Source organism: Pleurodeles waltl, chromosome 6 (genome assembly GCF_031143425.1).
Source record: "Pleurodeles waltl isolate 20211129_DDA chromosome 6, aPleWal1.hap1.20221129, whole genome shotgun sequence".
In the NCBI taxonomy this organism is placed as follows: Eukaryota; Metazoa; Chordata; class Amphibia; order Caudata; family Salamandridae; genus Pleurodeles; species Pleurodeles waltl.
This window is the reverse complement of record NC_090445.1, coordinates 887,787,835-887,813,236: the sequence shown is the minus strand read 5'-3', so window position 1 is coordinate 887,813,236 and position 25,402 is coordinate 887,787,835. Positions and strand designations below refer to the sequence as shown.

Below are 25,402 nucleotides of genomic sequence, written 5' to 3'. Positions count from 1 at the left end.
GGGGACAGTTGACTCCGTTGAAGATCCGCGTACCTATATATCTCTTTTTTTAAACTCTAATTTCTCCAAAACTTCTGAAGGGATTTACAGCAAATCACAAAAAAGCACACTTTCTGGAACAAGAGCTAGCTTTTTCCGAATTTTGTGTAGTTCTGTTAAGCGGTTCGTACTGTAATTGTGTTCAAACAATTTTAAAATCCCATTGACGTAAAATGGGGGAAAAGTGTTTTGGGCCCCCCTGTTTCTTGGTCTCTGCTTGACGGATCACCCCGAAACTTTCAACACAGCAGCTGAAATGACCAAGTATCAGTTTTGAAAATGTAGTGAAGATTTGACAAACAAGCGGTGCCAAAGGTATTGGCAAAACTAAAACCGCTCTTTCTAAGCAGAAATTGGTCCTAAATATAAATATCTACTGGTGACCACCAGTAGGTAGTATGCATATAATGCAGTGAGAGTTTTCAATCGTATAGCACAATGTGTATTCTCTTTTCTCTATTTTGTTCTGTTTGAAATAATAGTAGATTCCCCTTCATCAACTTGGATTGAGTGAATACTTCTTTTCATCAGGCACAACTTATTTTCCACACATTGTCACCATGAAAGGAGTGCTATTGTTAGCTCAGTCAGTGACAATCCTTAGACTACTGTCATTAACTCCTGTCCTTTGCTTGCATTCTAAGTTCAGTGAGCTCGTGAAGGAGAGGCACTGAGCTGACAGTGAACATAGATCTGTCTATGGTAGATAACATTAAGGAGCCGTTTGGCAGTAGCCTCATTGCAAACGTTGTTGAGGATTAGAAGCTCGTAATGACCTTCTCCTATCATCATTCTCTCAGAACTATAAGTGCAGGGAAGGCCGTTAACAATGGTTAATGCCTTTGACAGAGTCTAAAAACAATTATAGAATTTCCTGCATTAAAAATAGGTCTCGGTGGGTAAAAATGGCAATTTCTTCTCTTCATCATGGATGATAGAGTGATGATGGATCTTCTTCACTGTGTTTTTCCTTTCTCAGGCCGACACTTGGGCTGTACGCGCTCATTCGATGGCTCCGGCCAGGAGTTTGCACATGCTTGGTTTCTTGGAGACATTCACTTTGATGATGATGAACATTTCACAGCTCCTAGCAGTGACAGCGGGATCAGTCTTCTGAAAGTATGTAATATTATATTAATTGCATGGAAATGGTAATACCTAAGATATATACCTTGTCCTTAGGGATAAGAAACTGTTCTTAACATAAGAGGATACCTTTTCGGGGTCGCCCATCCCATTATTTTACTGTCACACTCTACTGTGTAGCTCCCTGTGAAACTTAGAGACCATGCTGGAGTAAGGTTTCTCAAACTTCCCATCAAAATGTCCTAGTCTGCCTTAAGTGGCATCAATATTGCAACGGTCGTCATGATTTATAATTGATTGACTCTGCCCTACGCATAACCTCACTATAGATTTCTGCTAACCACACTTCTGTCCTGACTATTAGGGTGGAGACTCCTCACATTACAGCACATGAGTGGGTGTTAGAGGTGTAGAGGGAGAATTATTCCATAGCCTCTTGCTTTTTTGATACTCCATACTTCTGATACAAAATCTGACTTTTGAAGCAAGGCTTTCCATTGATGATGAGAGGCAGGTAAAGACTAAAACCACCATACGGCTCCAGATGCTAGAGCTGCTGTATTTCCCTTTTCCTGGATGCATACAGTGTTTATGTTATTTCTGCCAGTTTCAGGTGTTGTCTACCTTAGACACGGTGGAATCATCACATAGCATGCCAACTCACTGTTGGGTGATGCTAGGTTAATACTGCTCAAGCCTAACTATACCAGTGCTTGGTTAAAACTGCTCAAGCCTAACTATACCGATGTTTGGTAAACTGCTCAAGCCTAACTATACCAATGCTGCACCACTACTGCTCAAGCCTAACCACATTCATGCTGGGTAATACTGCTCAAGTCTAACTACAGTATGGCAGTGCTCGGGCATAACTGTACCGATGCTGGGATAATACTGCTTAAATTTAACTATACCGAGGCTGTAATTTCAACTTGTATTTTCGATTCTGCTGAATTTGAGAAGTTACCACCTTATTGTTAGTAAAGGTCAAAGGCGTAATCTTAGCTGCTGCACCAAGATGCAGGCAAGGAAAAAAAAGATTGGGCTGGGGTTACGATTTCCTGCTGACAACCTGACCACTCTTTCATAGTACGAGGACCCCCGCCCCCCATGAGTGCAGGCACGACAGAGCTGTTAACTGTTTTTTTAATACGTTTTAAGCACCCCCAGGTATGCCTGGTGAGTGGAAAAAGCAAACCTAAAAATCTTGATGTGTAAAAAGGAATTCTTGTGTTGCTTGTCTCTTCGCAGGTGGCAGTTCATGAAATTGGGCATGTACTTGGCCTGTCCCACATCTACCAGACCGGATCAATAATGCAGCCCAACTACATCCCCCAAGAGGCCGGCTTTGAGCTGGACTGGACTGACAGGAAAGCAATTCAGACGCTATACGGTAAGGAGGCTGCTGTAAGGACAGGTCACAGCATCTCGTCCAAAGGACCTCAATTCTCAGGTTTTATAGCCAAATATGGATGCTTTTTAAGACCCAAAAAGTTTTCTTTTAGCTAATTCTGTTTTTTTCACATTCATAGGGGCCTGACAGCTACCTCACCAATAAAGGTTAGCAAAAAATACAACAAAACAAAATAAGTATTGACAAAACCAAAGAGGCTGGCAGTCAATACCAAACATATTTTCTTTGGCAATCCTTGTTATTTATTTGCTGTAAAGTGGAGGCTCCACCCTTTTGGGTTTCAGAGGGTGGTACAGATAAGAGGCCAGGAGTGAATTATGGATTGACTGTGGCAACAAAGCACACATGTTTTTGTAAACATGTTTTTCAAAAAGAACATTAAACACAATATTAACAGAGGTAAGAAAGATTACCATACTCGGGTCATATACATAAGTCGCAAGAAATGAAATGTCACCAACAAACTACATTATAAATTCAGCATCAGCGCAAATGATCTTGCAAAGGAGCAACAAAAAGCAAGTTAAAATAGGTAAATGAACATCACAGTACCTAGCACAGCGTCAGCAAAATTAGACTTACAAAGACCATACTAAAACTGACATTTTACAACGGATGGTCTAATATTCATAATTTATAAGGTAACAAAACTAGCACTGTGATTGGGAGGGTGCCAATAGTCAATGAGGTGGAACAAAAGCATTGGGCTGAAATAAGAAAGTTGTGGCATGAATAGTGACATCATGCTCTCAGGTGCAGGTGTTTCTCATCAAATGTGCTTTAGAATGTACATGAAGCTCTGAAAAAAGGGGGCATTTTTATTGTGACCAGAAAGGGTGCTCCAGATTCTAGGAGCGTTGGCTGGAGTGAAAATGAGGAGGAAAGAGATATTGTTTTCTTTGCAGTGGAGAGTAAAAAAAGCTTAGCTTTCTGTGTGGGATATTTTTCATTTGGAGGTTTTGAGCTTAATTGTGAGCCATGTAAGGAAAGTCAGAATGGAGGTAATGATTCTGGTACTTACAAGTGATTTTCATTACCCTGGGATATCGCCTTCCTGTCGGAGACCTAACAAAATGAGGTGGCCCTGTCTCCTCGAGACAACTCGTCTTTCAAAGATATATCAAAATAAAACTTACAGTATTTATTTTATTTCTTCTATTAAACCCTGCCAGCTCCTTTATCCAACCACCATTAACGACCGGCAAGTATCAAGTTTGGCAAGCGCCAAAGAAAATTAGGGTGGACAGACAGAGAGTCAAAGACTGTGCTGGGAAATATTTGGGCTCAGGGTAATTAAGGTAATCATTAAGTAATAAAATCGCTCCTTCTCCCGTCTTCCTAGTCTTAGGCTAAATAACATGAGGCTATACCCAAGCTTACATTTTCAGCAGGCACCCAACAAATAGGCCTTCTGCGTCTTTGAGATATGCTTGTGTTAACAGAAGTCAAGAAAACAAATCTTTCAAATTAATTGGTAACAGTCTGCAAAGCACCAGAGTAAAAAATATTGCCATTGTTGCCAACACCGAGGCAAACGTGTTTGACAAAATGATGGATATTCAACCATATGGCTGCTTTATCATATCTTTTTTAGAGGATCACCATTTGCCTCTACCTATGAAGTAGCCACCCCGTTGGTAGCTCTACCTCAGATGTTTCCTGAGATATGCATGCACTCCATCTGATAGATAGACCTGAGCAATAACCTGATGTACCCATCTTCTGAGTGCTGCTGTTAGTGGCCTTTTCCCTTATGGTTTGGTCCATATGACATCAACAGGGATTCTGAATTTCTTAACTTTTTTGTCCTGTGCAAATAAATCAATGCTAATAGAATGTTAGAGTTTGAACTGGATTTGAAAACCGACAAAATAACTTGTGACAAACGAGACTTTAGGTTTAAGTTTGGGATTCATGTGTACAACCAGTCTATTAGAAAACATCTTTAGTAAGAGAAAGTTATTACCAATGTGCTGAGCTCTCCAAATCTTCTTGTTGATGCTACTGCCACTAGGAAGCGATTGACCCATGCAAGACAAGGTGACTCAAAAGGCTTCAAATGAGGACCTTGTAACCGGTTTAACACAGCAGGAAGGTCCCAAAGAGGAAGACCAGTGGGAACTCCTGATTTTTCTCATAAGAAAAAACTTTTCGATCATCTGAAACCCAATGGTTCAATTTTTTAAAGATCTCTCCAAGATTCCCAGAAACTTTAGATGGTTGCCTGTTGAGTGGAAGGAAAAGCTTCTCCTAAGAGCTTAAGATTTTGAAAAGGATCTCAAGATGTTCATATTAAACCTTTAATCAAACATCAAAGTTCGTTCTGTTTTGAATGTTTGGAGTATGAGGTGAGAGTAGGTTTTCTGAATTCTTTAATGACTGTCATAACCTAATTCCTGGAGATCACCCCTCTCAACTTTCACATAGTGAGGTGAAGATGTACTAGACTTTTCTGAGTCATATTTGGAAAGCCGAGAGGTGATATTTGCAGCGGGAGTGAAGAATCAGCTGTACTGATAGCTTCATCAGAGTTGGAAACCATTGACCACGTGGCCAGGAAGGGGACATTAGAATTACTGTTACCATTTCCTCCTGAATGCTCGGAGGCACTTTGTGGACAAGGGGAATAGGAGGAAATGTATATATAGAAGTCCCATTGGCCATGGACTTGCTAATGCATCCTAATCCCCATACTTCTGTGCACTATGTTTGTGTGAAAAATCGAGGAAGGTAGAGCACTGGGTGGTGACACAAACAGATCCAGCAATGGCTGCCAAAGAACTGTATGATCTTTTGGAATAATTCTTCATCAATTAAAAATTCATAGAGGATGCTATGTTCCTGCCGAGACTTTCTGCATGGAAATTGTCTTTTCCCGAAGTGCATATTGCTTTCAGGAACATGAGACATTTTCCCCATGACCAAAGAGAACTGACTACCTTTACTAGTGCCCTGACTTTTGTTTCCCTTTGTCAATGGGCTACCTTGCTGTCTGTGCAGATAAGTCTAGATTTCTTTTCCACCTAAGAAGCAAACCCTTGAAGGGCTTTAAGGATTGCTGAGAGTTCCTTCCAAATGAATGACTGAAGAGTTTGTCACCAGGACGTGTTTCTCTTCAGTTCCATTTCCTCCAGAAAGCCTCCCAGCTCCATTCACTTGCATTTGTAATCAGTATTAGAGGCACTGGGGAGAAAATTGGTACACCTTCCTGTACATTTTTTAGGACTCAACTCCGCTGCTTTTTCTGAGATTTTTTCTGATGTTAGTATCATTGTCTTGTAATTGTGAGGCTCTGGAGACTTATGGCGTAGCAAGTGATGCAGGAGTGGCTTTAGATAATTTTGTGCTTATGGGACTGTTGCTGTTATTGTAAGCATCAGACCCTGGATCCTCAACCATGATCTCGCTGATGCTTGAGTGGAAGTCTGGAGATCTGACAGGTGACTTTGTGACACTGTCCTTCTTGATTCTGGAAGATAAACCTAAACCATCGTTGTGTCAAGGTGCTCCAATTAACAGTTTTTCCTGAGAAGGATGACAATTGTCCTGGAAATTCAAAACTAACCCCAGTCCTATGAGACACTTGCAAACACTTCTGACATTTGGAATAAAAGAAGCAGATATTAACCAGTCGTTCAAGTAGGGAAATATCTGAACTCCTTATAAATGTAGTGATGCTACTAAAGGGGCCAGTGCCCTGGTAAGTACTCTAGATGTTAATGGAAGATCTTGGAATTGGTAGTCCTGACCATTTACTGCAAGTCGAAGATAACATTGGCTTTGTGGATGAATGGGTATATGAAAGTAGGACCCAGATTTATTATTATGTGACACAAGGCAGCACAGGTACAGCACCAATGGTCCTGCGCTGCTTTACATTAAAGGGAGAGAAAAAAACATGCACTATAGGCACTAAGAAATAGCACATTTTTTCTCTCCCCCAGTGCTGTGGTACTTTGAGCCACCATGCGCCAATGCACACACCTTTGAACCATAGAGCAAGGGTGTCTGTGCTCTCTAAGGCGTAGGTTTTGAACTGGAAGAGGTCCCTTCCATTACAAATACTGTGTCTTAAGACTTCTTCCACTTTGTATGTGTGCTGTACAATGTAATACACATGCAAAGCTGGAAAAACAAGAACTTTTCTCCTTATTACGGTGCTTGCATGGAAACACCCATGTACTACCAATAGAACGCCCCCTTCCTGCAAAGCAGCATAGAACACAACTTTGAGTTACTTTGGGATACTTTAAAACGCAAATCCTGATTTGTGTTGAAGCATAAGAGATGCAACCCTGCACAAAATATTAGTAAATCTGGGCCTAGGAGTCCTGTAAATTCAGTGTTACTAGAAAATTCCCTTTGGATAGTAGAAGGATTATTGATTAAATCCTCATCTTGAAAGGCGAATGCAGGCGATACCAATTCAGTGCTTTCAGTTCAAGGGCTGGACACAATCTTCCATCTGGTTTCAGTACCAAATGTAGTAGAAATATACTCCCAGATATCTCTGAAGTTAAGGGACTTCTGTAGTTGCTCCCTTCTGGATAAAGCCTTTTGACACCCCAGAGTAGAGTTTCTCTTTTTCACTCCTGTCTTTGGTAAAGGAGTTTCTGGAAAGAATGGTCCTTGTGGAAGTTCTTTGTACTATGTAGGATAGCCATTTTGGATGACCAATAGAACCCACTTGTTTTTTATTAGATACTTCCATTACTTAGAGAAGTTCACTATCCTTCTCGCTAACTCCAGGCCCTCATATTAATGCTTTTTGTGGCTATATCTGCTATATAGCTGGAATTTTGCTTTAGCCAGCCAGCACACCACCACCTGTCCCACCAGCTAGGGTTGGGCCTTGAAAGGAATATGCTTCCTTACTCTCTGCAATGAGCGTTTTTGTATAAAGGATTTTTTTTCAATAATGCTCATCTGAATGGCTGGAGATTTTTTTATCCTTAATTCCGACCTAAGCAAATTGCACTAAAAATTTCAGGTGATAAATTAAAGCTTTCTGACCTTCATCACGTTTCTATAACTTTAGCCACATCAATCTTGTCCCTGCTATTGAAGCTCCAGCAGACATAGCAGATGACCATAACCAAAGTTTGTATGTGACACGAATTTTAGCTAGCAATTCCATATTTTCCGGACTAGGAGACTGAGATCAGTGCTTTCCCGGAGATAGATGTAAAAAGCCTGGAAATGTTTCTAATAAGGTTTAAGCCTCACATGCTTTATAAGACTGTGTTGTAATGGCCAAATGAGATGAAGCGTAAGAACTTGCTAGAAAACTTTTATTTATTTGTGTCCACAGGGTCTAATGATAATGCTTCTACTGAGGCTTAAGAAGAAGTAGATGCTGAATGGTATATAGTTCACTATTGGAATTTGCAGAAATCATAAAATTCCTCTAATGACTATCTTTAAATCCCAGAAAATTAGATTTATCAATTTCCTTCCATCCTTTTAGAAGTATGCTTTTCAAAACATCACAGAACGATAAATCTTTTGTTGGTTGCAAATGATATTTTACATGAAATCCTTCATCTGAAGCTTGAAGTATTGTCATTCATGGTAGCATTTAGTAATTGCTTTTATTTATTACGGTAACGCAGCCGCTGCATACATTGGTTGACGATTTATTCTAGAAACAATACTCCTCTCAGTGGCATTGGACTCCACTTCCACCTGGTGGTGCTTGTCAGGGCTATTCTGAGGCTCCTTTTACTCCTTTCCACTACAGAATATGCTAATAGCAGCAGTTCCTTACTGCATATGGTTGTCACAGAATTTAACTCTCATTGTGTGAGATTGAGAAACAGATTACAGCAACCCTGGAGTGTGTACCTTTGTTCCCTGTGCACCTTCTAACAAGAGCATCAAGAGAGACCCGACCTACCCCGCAAAAGTAGGGTATCTACACACTTCCAGTTAGCCTGCCATCCTGCTCTCTACCCAGCCCATCACCTGAGCGGGGAGAACACACCTTGCTGTTGCTGCACCAGAAGCTCATAGTCTCTGAAGTGCTATTCAGTTGATTAAGTAGTAATACAGCATTACATGTTTTAAACAACACAAAAGAACTCATGAGGGTGGAAAGAGAGTGAATGAAAATGCTCACTTCTATTACATATATGGGAGACTAGGTAGAAAAGACCTTCTGATGCCATTCCAAACTTTGTATGGGTCAGGGAAACAAAAAGGTTTGGGTGAGAGGGAAAGATCATCAAAAACTCCACTGTGGAGGGGGTATTACTGAAAGAACTAGGTGCACTTGATGGCTGTCAACATTGGGATTGTTGCAGCATATTCCTTCTCTGGATTATGCTTGGACGGGTATGTTGGATCTTTTCACCCAGCATAAGGGCCTAGAGACATAGGCATCAAAACTTCAACAGTCAATTTTGTTAGCAGTATGACTCATTTAGCCACACAAAGAGTACTTCAAGCTGGAATAATACATTACAAATGTAGACTTAGGGTGACATAAATAATTCTCAGGACAAAACTGTGAAAGTACAGAATCATAATAGGTTGTCCAAACCTCCTAAAGACGTTGAGACAAACTAACATTAATAACACTAAACATACTATTAACGCCACACAAAGCAGCAATAGGAAAATTTGAAAAGGAGGAAACAATCATTGTGTACTTCTGTTGATCATATAGCAGTTCTAGATTTGAATTCTAATAACCTGAGCAAGGGGAAACACTACGAATGAGCAAATCCATTGAGCATGTACTGGAATATAAATGTGGGCAAAAAGCACAACAAGGACAAAAAGAATTTGAAAAAAAGGAAATCTAGGGAAACACGTAACTAAAGTTGGCAAAAAGGAAGTAAAAAAGGAAGGTGTCAGCATTTCAGAAGCTCGAACAAGAGTCTTCTTTGATTAGGAGGCAAAATCTCTGTTTCAGCAAAGCATTTCAAAGGGGCAAAGGGTAGAGGGGACTCTAACTCTCAGAGTCCAAGAGGTTTAGCTCCTAAAGGAAAGCAAGAAGATCTGCTGCAAATCCATCTGGGGAACAGTATATTAAAGTTCATCGGGCAGAGGATTCGGCCATGCATCCCTCCATATGAAGCAAAAGGTGAGATTGTCCAGTGTCAAACAGTCATGCGACAGAGTGAAACATCAATGTAGTCCCAGGTTCTTCATGTGAAACGGCTTCCATCTTAACTCATCCAGGCGAGATTAAACTTGTGTGTATATTGTCAGTTCCACAGTTTCTGCATGTACTGCATTCAAGGTTGGATTTCTAAACTCACTGTGTAAAACAATAGAGTATCTATTATCAAGCTAACATTGTCATGAGAACAGTGTCTGAAAGGAAAGTTCATGTTAGCAAGAATGACTTAACATTTTCTGCACAGTAACAAAGCAGGGCTTTGCAGGCCTCACTTAAGCTAATCAAATGAATTAAAACAGCAAACTTATTTATGCATCAAATATACATTGAGCATTCTAAATCATAATTTCATTATTAATAAGCTCTTGTCAGTGTTCATGTTACAGCAATTCAAAACTAAATGAATCTGTTAATCTTTCATGTAAATATAGGGTATAACTGCATTCTCTACATTTGCATGTCACTTTTAAAATACTTCTTACATGAGATCTGTTATCGTTTTAGTGCAGACTGTTAATCTACATCATAAACTATAAAATGGAAAGAAATTAATCTCTCAAATATAAAATTCTAGGGCTATACCACATGTCTTTAGAGTAATGGCCTATAGTGAATGCACGCTAATATGTTTTTTCAGTGCCCCACTTTAAAACAAAACTATTACTACTTTGATTACTATAATGCATGAATGATCACATTCAGATCAATGTGACTTCATGGACATTACTAAAATCTCTGCTACATCAGGATCTGGTAGGAATATCCACGGTGGGCAACTTACTTGATGGAGACGAGATTAAACCATTACCAAAGTTTCAAGAAGGATGGGAATTATTAAAAATTCAATTACACATGTAACTCACAGACAGGCCAGAAATACCAGACCATGTTGCAAATTAGGATACTAATGGAGGAACGAAATAGCAAACTAATATTGCTAATATACAAAATTATAAATACAAACTGGACTGCCTCCAGAAGATGAGGGTGGCATGAGAGAGGGACTTAGGTCTGATGGAAGACATAAACTGTGAGGCGGCACGTATACATCCTAGAGATGTGGCCGTAAAAGTGAGATTAAGACTAATTTAATGTAAAATTCTGAATAGGATCTATTATATCAAAAGGTAAGTTACCCAAAATGGGAAGGGGGCACATCTCCCTATGTGTAAAACGTGTCATAAAAGATGGCGCATTATTACTCAAAATATGGGATATGACAAAATCCAAAGTAGCTGGAGGGAAATTACTCCTCAGTTAGCAATGATTCTAGATTGTGAAATATCACTTACCCCCTAATTTGTTGAACTGGAAATCCCTAATGACGTAGCCTTCCTAAGGCTAAGCGGATGCTCAGTGTATTAGGTTTAGTAATAGCCAAGAAAGGTATTGGCAGGGAATGGGGAGGGGAGCCGGTACTGACAAAACAAAAATTACATATGGGGGTGGATATGTGTATGGAAGCTGACAGCGTGGTGCCTGAAAGGAGTGGTTGCCCATGAAAATTCGAGAAAAATCTGGGGTAGCTGTAAGAATTACTATGAGCTGGGTGAGACACCAGGGGCCTCCCTTGAGAAGGACACCAAGGCAGAGACCAACTCCAATGAGAGATGAATAAAGAAAGGGATTTACAACTCTGATTTAACCGTAGGAATTACTTGATAGGAATAAGAAATGTGAGCATGTGTGCTGTGTAAAGATAGGAATGTTTATGCACCCTGTGTCCGAGCTATGTTGTATTGACCAGATAATCTGTTGATTTCATATAAAAATATATTTCACAAAAAGAAACCAATCTTACGCCTCTCTCTAATGGAGATAAATGTTGCAGGATTGTCAACAGAGAGAGGTGAAAGTATGTAGGGGAGGATAAGGTTTTGTACTAAAAAGAAAAGAAATACTCTGAGTGCTTTATATTTTAACTGTCTTTGAAAGGTTTGCTATCTTGGGGGCCGGGCTTCTTCAAATTGTTAGGACCAGGATGGGGAAGATGGCTAAAGGGGTAATGTTGTCCTGTGTTTTAGTGTTTTTCAAAAATGTGGCAGCAGCATGTATAACAGCTCTGAGTGGGCCGGGTCTATTTTTGGTAGGCCAGTGAGGAGGGAGAATCCATAGAGAAGATAGAAGGTTACTATGGCCTCTAGTGCCAGTTTCAAATCCTGGAGGAAGGCAAAATGTTTTAAGTATTGGGTTTGCGGAAGTGAGATTTGGTACACTTAGCCTTAGATGGAATGTGACCTTTGAGGTGAAGATCTGACCCAAGGATTCGACACAGGTTGCGATTTCTGGAATGATATGTGCTGAATTTAGGGATCTAGCCAGCCATGACTGTTGTCCGTACCAGATTTTGGGGTGAGAAGAAGAAATGTTGGGCCAGATTCATTATGCTGTAGCACAACCCACCACATCAACTTTAGTTGCACAAGCGGGAGGAATCAGCAGAGAGCTGTATTTGCCAAAAATGGCCTGCTGCTGCACTTACGCCCTATGCTGGTGCACAAACAGGTTGCCTAGCATCACACACAGCCTTTGCACATTTGTACAACGATGTGTGCATGATGTATGTGATTTCTAACATAGGTTTTATACTGGAAGCACACCTTTCAGTACAAACTCCATTGCTGTGCAGGCCTGTGGGCTACTTCTCTGACACCTCTAGTCGACTCTCTGTCCATTTCCTATGGCTATCTGAGTTAAGTTCCTGGGATTTGCCCTCTATTAATTTTAAGTTGACTCTAAAGAGCATTTTCCTTTGGCGTCTGCAACCCAGGTCATACCAGCGGGCTGCACCTCTGCTGCTCAAACCCAAACAAGAACTGTAACTTTCACCTGGTCTGGGATCACAGGCAAGTCCACATTTGCAACCATCTCTCACACTACTTTAGTTAAGTAGATGCTTAAGAAAAGCTATACAATCATGAGGAGTGCATTTCACTTCTTGCTATGCATGACACCAACACACTTCCCACTTTGTGCACACTCAACCCACTGCCTTTCAACCAGACGTAGCTATCAATTGATTAAAATTGCATGCATTCTATGCCTCACTTGTCTTCCACCCATTACACACGTAGGTGCAGCAATGTGAATCGGGATAAGAGCACCACTTTCTTCAATAATGCCCAGCACCAAAATGCTTGCTACGTAGGCCACACTTAAAGTCAGTGCTTTTGCTGCCAAGCCCTTCACCACAGTGTCCTATGCTACCCATCGCTTAATACTCATAAATACCTAGCACTAGATAAATGTCAACGTAATACAATACATTAAAAAGGCAGTCAAGAGTGAAATGTCTAAATAGTTAATAAACGGGAGCTACCGTCATTTGAGAACATAAGCAACTGACTGGAATAGGCGCATTACGACTTCCTTAATGGATTCCGCAACCTTTGCAGAACTAATCAGTCGACCTTTCTGAAATCGCACCCACAATGCAAGATTGCAGTTTACACAACGGAGGATACCATGGCTAAAGAGGCTATTCTGAACACTTTTTGATCTGATCTGAAATCTATGCTCTTTGGATGGAATACTAAATTCTGGGAACAGGCAGGTCCTCTTTAACACATGTTCAGACCGGGTTGATGCAGTGGTGAATAAAGCAGCTGGTGGGTGACTTCTGCTCCTTGTACACTGAGGTAAGGAATGCTGGCTGATGACTCACACTTGCCCAATGTAATGGCCATACAAGCACTGGGTGAGGATCATTTAACTCAACAATGTCAGCCCTTCAGTCAGATAGCTTATAGGATCCTGACAGCACTATTAGTCAAAGGGGATGCCTTGACCGTGTGGAGTCGCGTGGAATGTGTGATGTGAGTGCCTGTGGAATGCGTCTTTATCAAGATGTTTACTAGGGTTCAGTGGTTGTTGGTCAGAGGTTGTTAAACACTGAAGGTGGCAATTGTAATTGGGAATGAAAGGGAATTGAGCTGTTGTGTGAGATATTTCAATATTCATGAGAGCCTCTCATCTGGACTCCTGGGGACATATTTAAGAGCTCCTAGCGCCACCCTAGTGCCGCTATAGCATAATTGTTTTTACGCTAAGGTGTTGCTAAAGTGGCTTTTTCCCCGTGCCATATTTACAAAGTGGCGCAATATATACATTGCACCACTTTGTAAACCCTTGCACCACATTATCTCTGCGCCAGGCATAACGTATGCAAGGGGGGGTGTTTGTGTGCTAGGAGGCCCGCAAAAATGGTGCCGGGAATTTTAACAGATTTCACTGCGCCATTTTTGCTATCATTTTTAAAAATGCAGCTCCCATATAATCTTAAGGGCTTCCTTGCACTTTGCTATACTAGCAGCAACATTTTTGACGCTAGTGTAGCAAAGCTCTACAATAACATCAAAAATTGTAATGCTATCATGCTTACGACCACCATGGTGCGCCGTATTATTAATACGACGCATCCATGGTGTTAGGTGCCGGTAAGCGGGGGGTGAAAAAAAGTGGCGGATAAGCTCTGATGCACCACTTCTTTTTAAATATGGGCCCTAGACTTCTCCCTGTGTCATCAAGGTGACTAGGATTAAACGTACATTGACGGCCTCATTTATGAGGCCCGCTTGCGGCACACTGTGCCACCGGAGGATAATTCTTTTTATGCTTTGGTGGCTCACTGCGCCAGCCCATATTTACAAGACCACACAATGCCACCTTGTGTGGCTTTTCATGGCCTTGTAAATATGGACTCCTTTCACACATAACACTGCAAGAAAGGGGTGTTCCATGGGTGTTGCTTGGGGTGTTCCCACAGAGCCCGAAGGAATCTGATGCATTCCGAGATTTATAAGTCTGGGAATGCATGAAATTCCTACCGTACCTCAGGGGTGGCGTAAGAATTACCCAACGGGAGAAATATCTTTATTTATCTCCTTTCTTTTTCCTTTTTCTATGTGTACTGCATTCTCCAGCACACATAGAAAGTGGAAAACATCTCTTGTGATTGTTTCTGTGCAGGAAGGTGTCGCTTCCTGCACAAAAACAATCATCCCCACAACACAGGCACCCTTGCACCATGGTAAAGTGGTGCCTGTGTTGGCGCTTGGTTGTAGTTTGTGCACCAGAGCAGAGGGAGAGGACAAAAATGTGCCGTATCTTCTAGATACTGTGCATTTCTGCTCTTTCCTAGTGGTGCGGGGCGGCACAGCAAGCTACTTGCTGTGCTGCCACAGGCCCCTTAAATGAGGCCCTGAGTATGCAAAGTTTATTACAAGACCATTCAAGCCACCGAATCCCATGGGTGTCATGACCTTCAGTTTGCTTGTTGTTCCAAATCTGACTCTGCCATCGCTGTGCAGCTGTAATACTATTGGGATGAAGGATGTCGTGGGCAGACAGCATGTCATTCATTCTTGTACAGTTGTATGGACCACACTAAGATGGGTATTGGTATCCTGTCAAGTAATGTGCTTCTTGCAGATGTATGTATGGCGTTGAAAGGCAGCAGTTTACCTCCCCCTTTCTAGGAGACAAGGCGGCTTTAAAGCCTCTATACTCCAGCTGGTCTGGAATGTGTAGCATGCCATACACAGATAGCTACATTATGAGTATTAATTGTCGATCTGACTTTCTTTCTGCACAGCAGACATTCCGAAAGGAAAATATGCTTCAGATACTTGGTGGGTGTCCGTAACTCTCTCAGGATCCCATTCTGCAACGGGATTTACCAGGACTTGTATTCACCGTGAGTCCTGCCTCGATCTGCTAACGGGGTACATTGCGGTGGACAATGGATTGTATGGTAGCATAAGAAGCATGCATTTTGAAACTTCATATAGACTACAGGCAGAACATCTGCAGTTGTAGAGTGGGGATGGCTAAGCTGTTGCCTCATGCAACCCTGCTGGAGAGAGTGGTGCTAGACCACAGGGTGGGAGGCAGTGCTAGGAACACAGTCAATGTAGCTTGATGTGCCATGTCGTAAGGTCATACTTATGCACCTACAGTCTTTTGTGCTTTGAGGTGATGCACAGGTTTAAGGCCCTGTGCTGTTTTTTATGGCACTCAAATTCTATTTGACAATGTAAAGTTTAGGCCTTCAATGCCAAGAGCTCCATAGTGTGCTGTGCTTCACCTTTTGATTACTTCAGCTTGTTGTAAGGCTGCAGGAAGTTTGGAATGAAAAGTAATGAAGGAGAATCCTTGTCCAATATTTTTAAGTTGCAACCCCTATTCTTCATATCGTTAGATTTCAAGCAAGTTTTAACACTTTGTAGGAGTTTTCTGGACCACATGTGATTTGGTTCTGCTCTCTGCTTTGGGTTCTGGGCATTCCACATCCTACGGCACTGCACTCTTACGGTCCTTTGCCTATATTTACGCAACTTAAATGGTTGTTGATTGAGCTGAGCAAGTGTACTGTTATTGAGTGCTGTCTAGATTCTTCATTGGCGTGTACTTGGGTACCCGTTTTTGCAGGTATCTTGGACTGTTACTCCAGAAGGCTTTGTGCATCGTATAGAGGACCTTAAGCTTGATCTGTCCATTCACTGGTCGGTAATTTTAGGGCTCTTTTTTCATGGTCTCTTTTGAGGTTCAAGCACAATCTGACACCGTAATTTTATAGGTAGCTATTGCACTGTCAGTTAGTTTCATTTAGAGCCGTAGGCAGGTGATGTTGTAGTAATCAAGGTGGACCATACTGAAAGATTTGTGCTCACAAGGAAGAAATTCATAGGAATAGGGCGCTCACAGTAAGTCCACATAGTAATAGTACAAAATATTTGTAGCACGGTGCACCTGGCAAGAGGATCTTCCTTAATCCTCCAATGTTTCAAGGGAAACTGACAATGACAAAACAGATGTCAGGGCACTCATGAATCCATAATTAGAAGTTAATAATGTATCCAATCTTCATTGTATAATGATATCACTCTTGAGTAGATCTCAAAGTGCACATTTATTTATAAAGCATGAAGTTCAAAAGAAAAATCGTCCTTGAAATCAAAACATTGTGTAGTAGACACGGCCAATATTCCAATAGCCAACACGTGTTTCATCCTATGAGAATATGTTCTCTTAAGGACTTCATCAGGGCCACATCCCCTCAGACCAGTGAGTGCCAAAGCCAAAGTGATTTCAAGGACGATTTTTCTTTTGAACTTCATGCTTTTTGTGCAGTAAGGGACATCTTCCTGCACAAAAATGATCAATGGAGGCTTTTTCCCCTCCTATGTGTGCTGCACAATACAGCACACATAGATAGAGGAAAAAACGAGGATAAATTATGTTATTTCTCCTGTTTGCGCCTCTCTCACGCCTCCCCTGGGGAGGCATAGGCTTTTGACACATTCCTAGGTTTACACCTTGTTGTAAATCTGGGAATGTGTCAAATGCCATGGGTGTTACGTGGAACACCCACTGTAATGCCCATGGCACTCCTTCCTATCGCAGTTTGAGGTTCATTCCATATCTAAAAGGCCATGAAAAGCCATGCAGGGTGTCTTTACATGGCTTGTAGATATGGTGCTGCAGTGTGGGCCACAGGAGCATCAAAAAAGTGATGTTCTGGTGGTGCACGGGGGCTTGTAAATAAGCCCCTAAGTCTAAAGTTAGATGCACGCAGGAGCCATCATCAAGACCTGGAGAGTGAGAGGAGGTCGGCAGAGAAAAATGATCCTTTCTCCTGTTCGCTATGCTTGATGGATAAATGCTCATTGATTTTATAAATGACCTTTATATGGGTCCCTTGACCTCAGCAGAATAAACTTATTCAAATATGTGATATATTTTGTGTTATCAACGCTGAGGCCAGGGATACATGTTTGTCTTTTGTATATTTTTTCTAGACTTCAAAAAAGCATGTGCTTCCTTTTCTCCCACACAGACATCCCTTTCTCTGTGTACATGTTGGTGAAGTCACGGTGACTCATTACTTTATTATTTTCCCTTTTTCTTCGCAGTGAGTTATTCGTGTGCTTTTATGTCTATGTGAACTGCTGCTCTGTGACTTCCTCCGCCATTTAGTGGAATGTAAAATAGTGCAGGGCAGGCAGAGGACAGTCGACATTAGCGTCTGCACACAAAACGGCGAAGAAGGCCAGCGACCAATTGAAAATTCAGTTTTAAAAGTGTTACAGATTAGATCATTATTTACTGATTGGTGCATCCTTTAAAAGCACTGTCTTTCCTTCAAGCTTCACACCTGCCCTGCAATCAGTAAGTGGCAGCATCTATGCTTTGCGTTTAGTTTAGTTTTAATGGTGTATGAAATGCTTCGTAAAATACACCGTTACATTGCCGTTAGTACTGGTGCAAATATTGGAAATTATTACGAATGCCCGTATAACCCTTAATAACAGGCAAAGGTGGCGCGTGGCAGGCCTCGCTCTTAGTACTGCAGCGCGCGCTGGGGGCTGAGGGACTGTTCTGGACTGCGGCTCCTCCGTTAAACACACTGGACGTTTGCACAGCTTTGGCTGAGCGCGTGGACCGTGGTGCGTCTTTTTTCAGGAGTGAGGGTTGGGTAGCACGCGCACAGCTGAACTAATCCTGTTTCGTGTGCACTGACAGGAAGAGACTTTCTTATGCACCTGTGAGTCCAAGTTACGATATTGCTAATAGCGGTTTTTATATAGCGCTTCAAACTGTACTTCAGTTGTTTCAAAGACCTGTCAATAGCAGTACCCCTTACAGTAAACAATTTGGTGCCGCGGTGGAAGTGCATAAAAAAAACTATGGGAACTGATATGCTGCATTCATTGAGGGTGCAGTTGGTGAGTCTGGGAGCTGGGTCAAAGGTCTGGCTAAAAAGTAAGATATTCTGTAAGTGTTTTTTTGGTCTTTCGTCCTCAGGTAAGCTACATGTAAAATAACATGCAGCTTAAGAGAAAAAGAAATTAAAAGATGTTACTCCTTGTGAAATGCACAATAGTACATTATGAAATCTCTATTTGTTAATGCACTGTAGAGGTATGTGTGTGTAACCAGAGAGCCACATAATTGTCTTGGTTGGTGCAATGGAGAAAAGTAACTTGTGGATTTTTAGTGCTGCGAGTTCACAGCCTGTGACAGAAAGCACTGTGAATACGTAATTCATTATTTTAAACTTGACCTACAAACAGTGTAAGATAAACTGCTACAAGATGGTCAAAATGTTTAAGATAAAATGGTGGTTTCAAAATATAGATTTTTAGTAACACCTAGTGTGTAATTAATGCATTTTTTACATTACTGTACCTAGAACACCTCCAGGTGTATGTAGTACGGCTAAAATTAATAAAAAAATAATTTAAAGCACTACACAGCTGAGTTGTTAAGTGTTTGCACTACCATTCAAAAATAATAAATCTTTGTCATCACAAAGCTTTGAGTAGTTAGGTCAATAAAGCCAGTACAGTCTCCAAAGCATCTTTTACAGTTGCAGATTAACTTGTTGCATACATTTGCATTTCTTTCAGGCAAGTAGGCATGTGGCAGGAAGCCTTGTTCAGCTGTCTGCCCGGCTTCACTTTCATTGCACAGGAGATTCAATGAATGAATGAATGAATGACAGCTGAGGCATTTAACGTGTCAGAATTAACCTTTCCGGGACGGTTGTCTTCTTACAAAAAGAAGGGGAGTGGTGTTTCATAAATAATAAAAGTATGGGCACGTTGTGCCCCACCGATCGCGCCGACTTTCACCACTGATTTAGTGGCACTCAATTGTCAGCAGGTCGTGTGCAAACTCGTGTGTACGGCCAGCTCAAAAAATACTTCTAGGTTGGAATGTGGTGCTTAGTGCCCTCTAGGGGCCAATTCACAAATATTTTCAATATGTAGTGCGATCGAATGATTCCCAAAAGAAAGAATGCACATAAAGTGTATTTTTATGCCCATAACGCATGCAGCATGTACATTTGTTTCTCTCGCGTGATTTAAAAAAGAATATGTAAGAGCGAATCCTGTCAAGTGAGGGGCTACGTATATGCAGTGGAAAATAAGATGTCAATCTGGAACATGCGCTTCCCACGCATATCTGGCCTCACAATTTACACTCAAATATAACCTGAATATGTAATGGCATCTGTGTGGTGCATATTCTGACATTATTTGGGCTTTGTAGTGCTTTCAGCAGTCTCCATGGTGCAGACCTCGTAGATAATCCATCAGTCGAGTTTATTCAGGAAGTGGGCAAGAAGTGCCTTGTAAAATTAAAATAAATTCCACGTGTCCCTCGCCAATGCTTATGTGCATTTCACACTTTATGCGAAAAGTTCGAAAAGTAGGTGTATGTGGATAGTGTTCAATTATGCTTGCATATTGTGTAAAGAAATGGCTCCCTGTTGCAGTTACCCCCCACTTTTTGCCTGATACTGATGCTGACTTGCCTGAGAAGTGTGCTGGGACCCTGCTAACCAGGCCCCAGCACCAGTGTTCTTTCACCTAAAATGTACCATTGTTTCCACAATTGGCACACCCTGGCATCCAGATAAGTCCCTTGTAACTGGTACCTCTGGTACCAAGGGCCCTGATGCCAGGGAAGGTCTCTAAGGGCTGCAGCATGTATTATGCCACCCTAGAGACCTCTCACTCAGCACAGACACACTGCTTACAAGCCTGTGTGTGCTAGTGAGAACAAAATGAGTAAGTCGACATGGCACTCCCCTCAGGGTGCCATGCCAGCCTCTCACTGCCTATGCAGTATAGGTAAGACACCCCTCTAGCAGGCCTTACAGCCCCAAGGCAGGGTGCACTATACCATAGGTGAGGGTACCAGTGCATGAGCACTGTACCCCTACAGAGTCTAAGCAAAACCTTAGACATTGTAAGTGCAGGGTAGCCATAAGAGTATATGGTCTGGGAGTCTGTTTTACACGAACTCCACAGCACCATAATGGCTACACTGAAAACTGGGAAGTTTGGTATCAAACTTCTCAGCACAATAAATGCACACTGATGCCAGTGTACATTTTATTGTAAAATACACCACAGAGGGCACCTTAGAGGTGCCCCCTGAAACTTAACCAACTATCTGTGTAGGCTGACTGGTTCCAGCAGCCTGCCACACTAGAGACATGTTGCTGGCCCCATGGGGAGAGTGCCTTTGTCACTCTGAGGCCAGTAACAAAGCCTGCACTGGGTGGAGATGCTAACACCTCCCCCAGGCAGGAGCTGTAACACCTGGCGGTGAGCCTCAAAGGCTCACCCCTTTGTCACAGCCCAGCAGGGCACTCCGGCTTAGTGGAGTTGCCCGCCCCCTCCGGCCACGGCCCCCACTTTTGGCGGCAAGGCTGGAGGGAACAAAGAAAGCAACAAGGAGGAGTCACTGGCCAGTCAGGACAGCCCCTAAGGTGTCCTGAGCTGAGGTGACTCTAACTTTTAGAAATCCTCCATCTTGCAGATGGAGGATTCCCCCAATAGGGTTAGGATTGTGACCCCCTCCCCTTGGGAGGAGGCACAAAGAGGGTGTACCCACCCTCAGGGCTAGTAGCCATTGGCTACTAAACCCCCCAGACCTAAACACGCCCTTAAATTTAGTATTTAAGGGCTACCCTGAACCCTAGAAAATCAGATTCCTGCAACAACAAGAAGGACTGCCCAGCTGAAAACCCCTGCAGAGGAAGACCAGAAGACAACAACTACCTTGGCTCCAGAAACTCACCGGCCTGTCTCCTGCCTTCCAAAGAACTCTGCTCCAGCGACGCCTTCCAAAGGGACCAGCGACCTCTGAATCCTCTGAGGACTGCCCTGCTTCGACGACAAGAAACTCCCGAGGACAGCGGACCTGCTCCAAAAAGACTGCAACTTTGTTTCAAGAAGCAGCTTTAAAGAACCCTGCAACTCCCCGCAAGAAGCGTGAGACTTGCAACACTGCACCCGGCGACCCCGACTCGGCTGGTGGAGAACCAAAACCTCAGGGAGGACCCCTGGACTACTCTCCGACTGTGAGTACCAAAACCTGTCCCCCCTGAGCCCCCACAGCGCCGCCTGCAGAGGGAATCCCGAGGCTTCCCCTGACCGCGACTCTCTGAAACCTAAGTCCCGACGCCTGGAAAAGACCCTGCACCCGCAGCCCCCAGGACCTGAAGGACCGGACTTTCACTGGAGAAGTGACCCCCAGGAGTCCCTCTCCCTTGCCCAAGTGGAGGTTTCCCCGAGGAAGCCCCCCCCTTGCCTGCCTGCAGCGCTGAAGAGATCCGTTGATCTCTCATATACTAACATTACAAACCCGACGCTTGTTTCTACACTGCACCCGGCCGCCCCCGCGCTGCTGAGGGTGAAATTTCTGTGTGGGCTTGTGTCCCCCCCGGTGCCCTACAAAACCCCCCTGGTCTGCCCTCCGAAGACGCGGGTACTTACCTGCAAGCAGACCGGAACCGGGGCACCCCCTTCTCTCCATTCTAGCCTATGCGTTTTGGGCACCACTTTGAACTCTGCACCTGACCGGCCCTGAGCTGCTGGTGTGGTGACTTTGGGGTTGCTCTGAACCCCCAACGGTGGGCTACCTTGGACCAAGAACTGAACCCTGTAAGTGTCTTACTTACCTGGTAAAACTAACAAAAACTTACCTCCCCCAGGAACTGTGAAAATTGCACTAAGTGTCCACTTTTAAAACAGCTATTTGTGAATAACTTGAAAAGTATACATGCAATTGAAATGATTCAAAGTTCCTAATGTACTTACCTGCAATACCTTTCAAACAAGATATTACATGTTAAATTTGAACCTGTGGTTCTTAAAATAAACTAAGAAAATATATTTTTCTATAACAAAACCTATTGGCTGGATTTGTCTCTGAGTGTGTGTACCTCATTTATTGTCTATGTGTATGTACAACAAATGCTTAACACTACTCCTTGGATAAGCCTACTGCTCGACCACACTACCACAAAATAGAGCATTAGTATTATCTATTTTTACCACTATTTTACCTCTAAGGGGAACCCTTGGACTCTGTGCATGCTATTCCTTACTTTGAAATAGCACATACAGAGCCAACTTCCTACATTGGTGGATCAGCGGTGGGGTACAAGACTTTGCATTTGCTGGACTACTCAGCCAATACCTGATCACACGACAAATTCCAAAATTGTCATTAGAAATTGATTTTTGCAATTTGAAAAGTTTTCTAAATTCTTAAAAGTCCTGCTAGGGCCTTGTGTTAGATCCTGTTTAGCATTTCTTTTAGAGTTTAAAAGTTTGTTAAAAGTTTGAATTAGATTCTAGAACCAGTTTTAGTTTCTTAAAAAGTATTCCAACTTTTAGAAGCATAATGTCTAGCACAGATGTGAATGTGGTGGAACTCGACACCACACCTTACCTCCATCTTAAGATGAGGGAGCTAAGGTCACTCTGTAAAATAAAGAAAATAACAATGGGCCCCAGACCTTCCAAACTACAGCTCCAGGAGCTGTTGGCAGAGTTTGCTAAGGCCAACCCCTCTGAGGATGGCAACACAGAGGATGAAGATAGTGACTTGGAGGAAAATTCCCCCCTACCAGTCCTATTTAGGGAGAGCAGGGCCTCTCAAGCCCTGACTCCACAAATAATAGTCAGAGATGCTGGTTCCCTCACAGGAGGGACCAACAACTCTGAAATCACTGAGGATAACTCCAGTGAAGAGGACATCCAGTTAGCCAGGATGGCCAAAAGATTGGCTTTGGAAAGACAGATCCTAGCCATAGAAAGGGTAAGAAAAGAGATGGGCCTAGGACCCATCAATGGTGGCAGCAACATAAATAGGGTCAGAGATTCTCCTGACATGTTGAAAATCCCCAAAGGGATTGTAACTAAATATGAAGATGGTGATGACATCACCAAATGGTTCACAGCTTTTGAGAGGGCTTGTGTAACCAGAAAAGTGAACAAATCTCACTGGGGTGCTCTCCTTTGGGAAATGTTCACTGGAAAGTGTAGGGATAGACTCCTCACACTCTCTGGAAAAGATGCAGAATCTTATGACCTCATGAAGGGAACCCTGATTGAGGGCTTTGGATTCTCCACTGAGGAGTATAGAATTAGATTCAGGGGGGCTCAAAAATCCTCGAGCCAGACCTGGGTTGATTTTGTAGACTACTCAGTGAAAACACTGGATGGTTGGGTAACTGGAAATGAAGTGCATGACTATGTTGGGCTTTATAATTTGTTTATGAAAGAACACATTTTAAGTAACTGCTTCAATGAAAAGTTGCATCAGTATCTGGTAGACCTAGGACCAATTTCTCCCCAAGAATTGGGAAAGAAGGCGGACCATTGGGTCAAGACTAGGGTAACCAAAACTTCCACTGGGGGTGACCAAAAGAAAGGGGTTACAAAATCTCCTCAGGAGAAAGTGGGTGACACTAGAAACAAAGAAAAAGAGTCCTCTGTAGGCCCCCAAAAACCAGAACAGGTGGGTGGGCCCAGAGACACAACCCAAAACAAAGGTGGGTACCAGGGTAAGAGCTGGGATGCCACTAAGGCATGGTGCCATAACTGTAAACAGACAGGGCACCACACCAAGGACACTTCTTGTCCCAAAAACAAACCCCCTAGCAAAATCCCAGGGGTAACCAGTGTAGCCATTGGAGATGACTCCTCAGATGAGGAGGTCTTCATAGCCTTCAACTGGAAAAAGGGCCCAACAGGTGAGTTGGAGATTCCAGAGGGAAGTAGACACTTCCACCACCTACTGGTGAATGGAATCCCAGCCACTTCCCTGAGAGACACTTGTGCCAGTCACACTATTGTGCATGACAGGCTGGTGTTCTCAAACCAGTACATCCCAGGTGAGATGGCCAGAGTAAGAGTTAGCCCAGACAGGGTCACTAATAGGCCTGTGGCTCTTGTGCCCATAGAAGTGGGTGGAACTTTTACCTGGAGAAGGGTGGTAGTCAGTACAGACCTCCCCCTTGATTGTCTCCTTGGAAATGACTACCCAGAGGTTAGTCAGAGCCTTAGAGAAGAACTGGTCCAGGGCCAGTCCTCTCCCAAGGATTCTGGAGTGCCTGCCACTGCAGTAAATGCAAGTAGGCCCCAGAAGAAAAAGAAAAGGAAACAGAGTAGGAAAGGTGGACAACCTTTAGCCAAGGTTCCAGCAAGCCAAGGAGATTCTGCTCCAGTAGGGGAGAACTCCAAAAATGGCTCTGATAAAGTCCAACCTGACCCACAAGAAGTCCTGGCTAGTCAGGCAACTGTTAAGCCTGAGTGGGTGACTCCTCAGCTAACAGAAGAAAGAGTGGAAGAAGGGTGTTTACTACAAGATGTGGTAACCCCCCACTCTAATACAGCAGACAGGCACCCTGAACCCAAAGAAGCCTGTAACTTAGCCCCTTCCCTTGTAGGTGAAGAGCTAAAGGTGTGGTTCTGGGCACTGACAGCTGTCAGTGGCCTCTGCTGGGTGTTAGCCTTTATGGCTGCACTATCCTTGGCATGGTGGTCTGACCCCATGCCAAATAACAAGTTAGGCCCCCTGACCCTGTTGGTCATGGTGGGGTTACTCCAGCTCTGGGTAACCTCTTTGGGTAAGCTAGGGGTGACCCTGGCTAAGATAAGATTAGCAGAGGTGGATTCCTCTGACCTCAAAATAGAGAGAATGGGTAAAGACATAAAAAGCACAGACAAGAGGCAGTTCAGACTAGGTCCTATCACTGTGGAAGTGGGTCAGTTCCCCAGAGGGAATGACCTGAACAGGAGGATGTAAGGCAGAGTAGGCCCTGCAACAAACCAGCCTATTTCCTCTACTCTTCCTCGCCTGACAGACTAGGAAGACTCTCCCAGCTTTGGCTGAGTCTCCTGGCCTGTGGGCTGGGGGGGGGCTTGTGTAAA

General features: G+C 43.0%; 1 protein-coding gene across 1 annotated transcript in view; it reads left to right on the top strand.

The window, feature by feature from the left end:
- Positions 1-25,402, top strand: part of MMP21 (matrix metallopeptidase 21) — a 63,475-nt gene that overhangs the window by 24,214 nt on the left and 13,859 nt on the right. The window contains exons 3-4 of the mRNA XM_069239696.1: positions 1,019-1,158; positions 2,374-2,515. Coding sequence (XP_069095797.1) covers positions 1,019-1,158; positions 2,374-2,515 — 282 coding nt within the window. The remainder of the gene's footprint in view (positions 1-1,018; positions 1,159-2,373; positions 2,516-25,402) is intronic.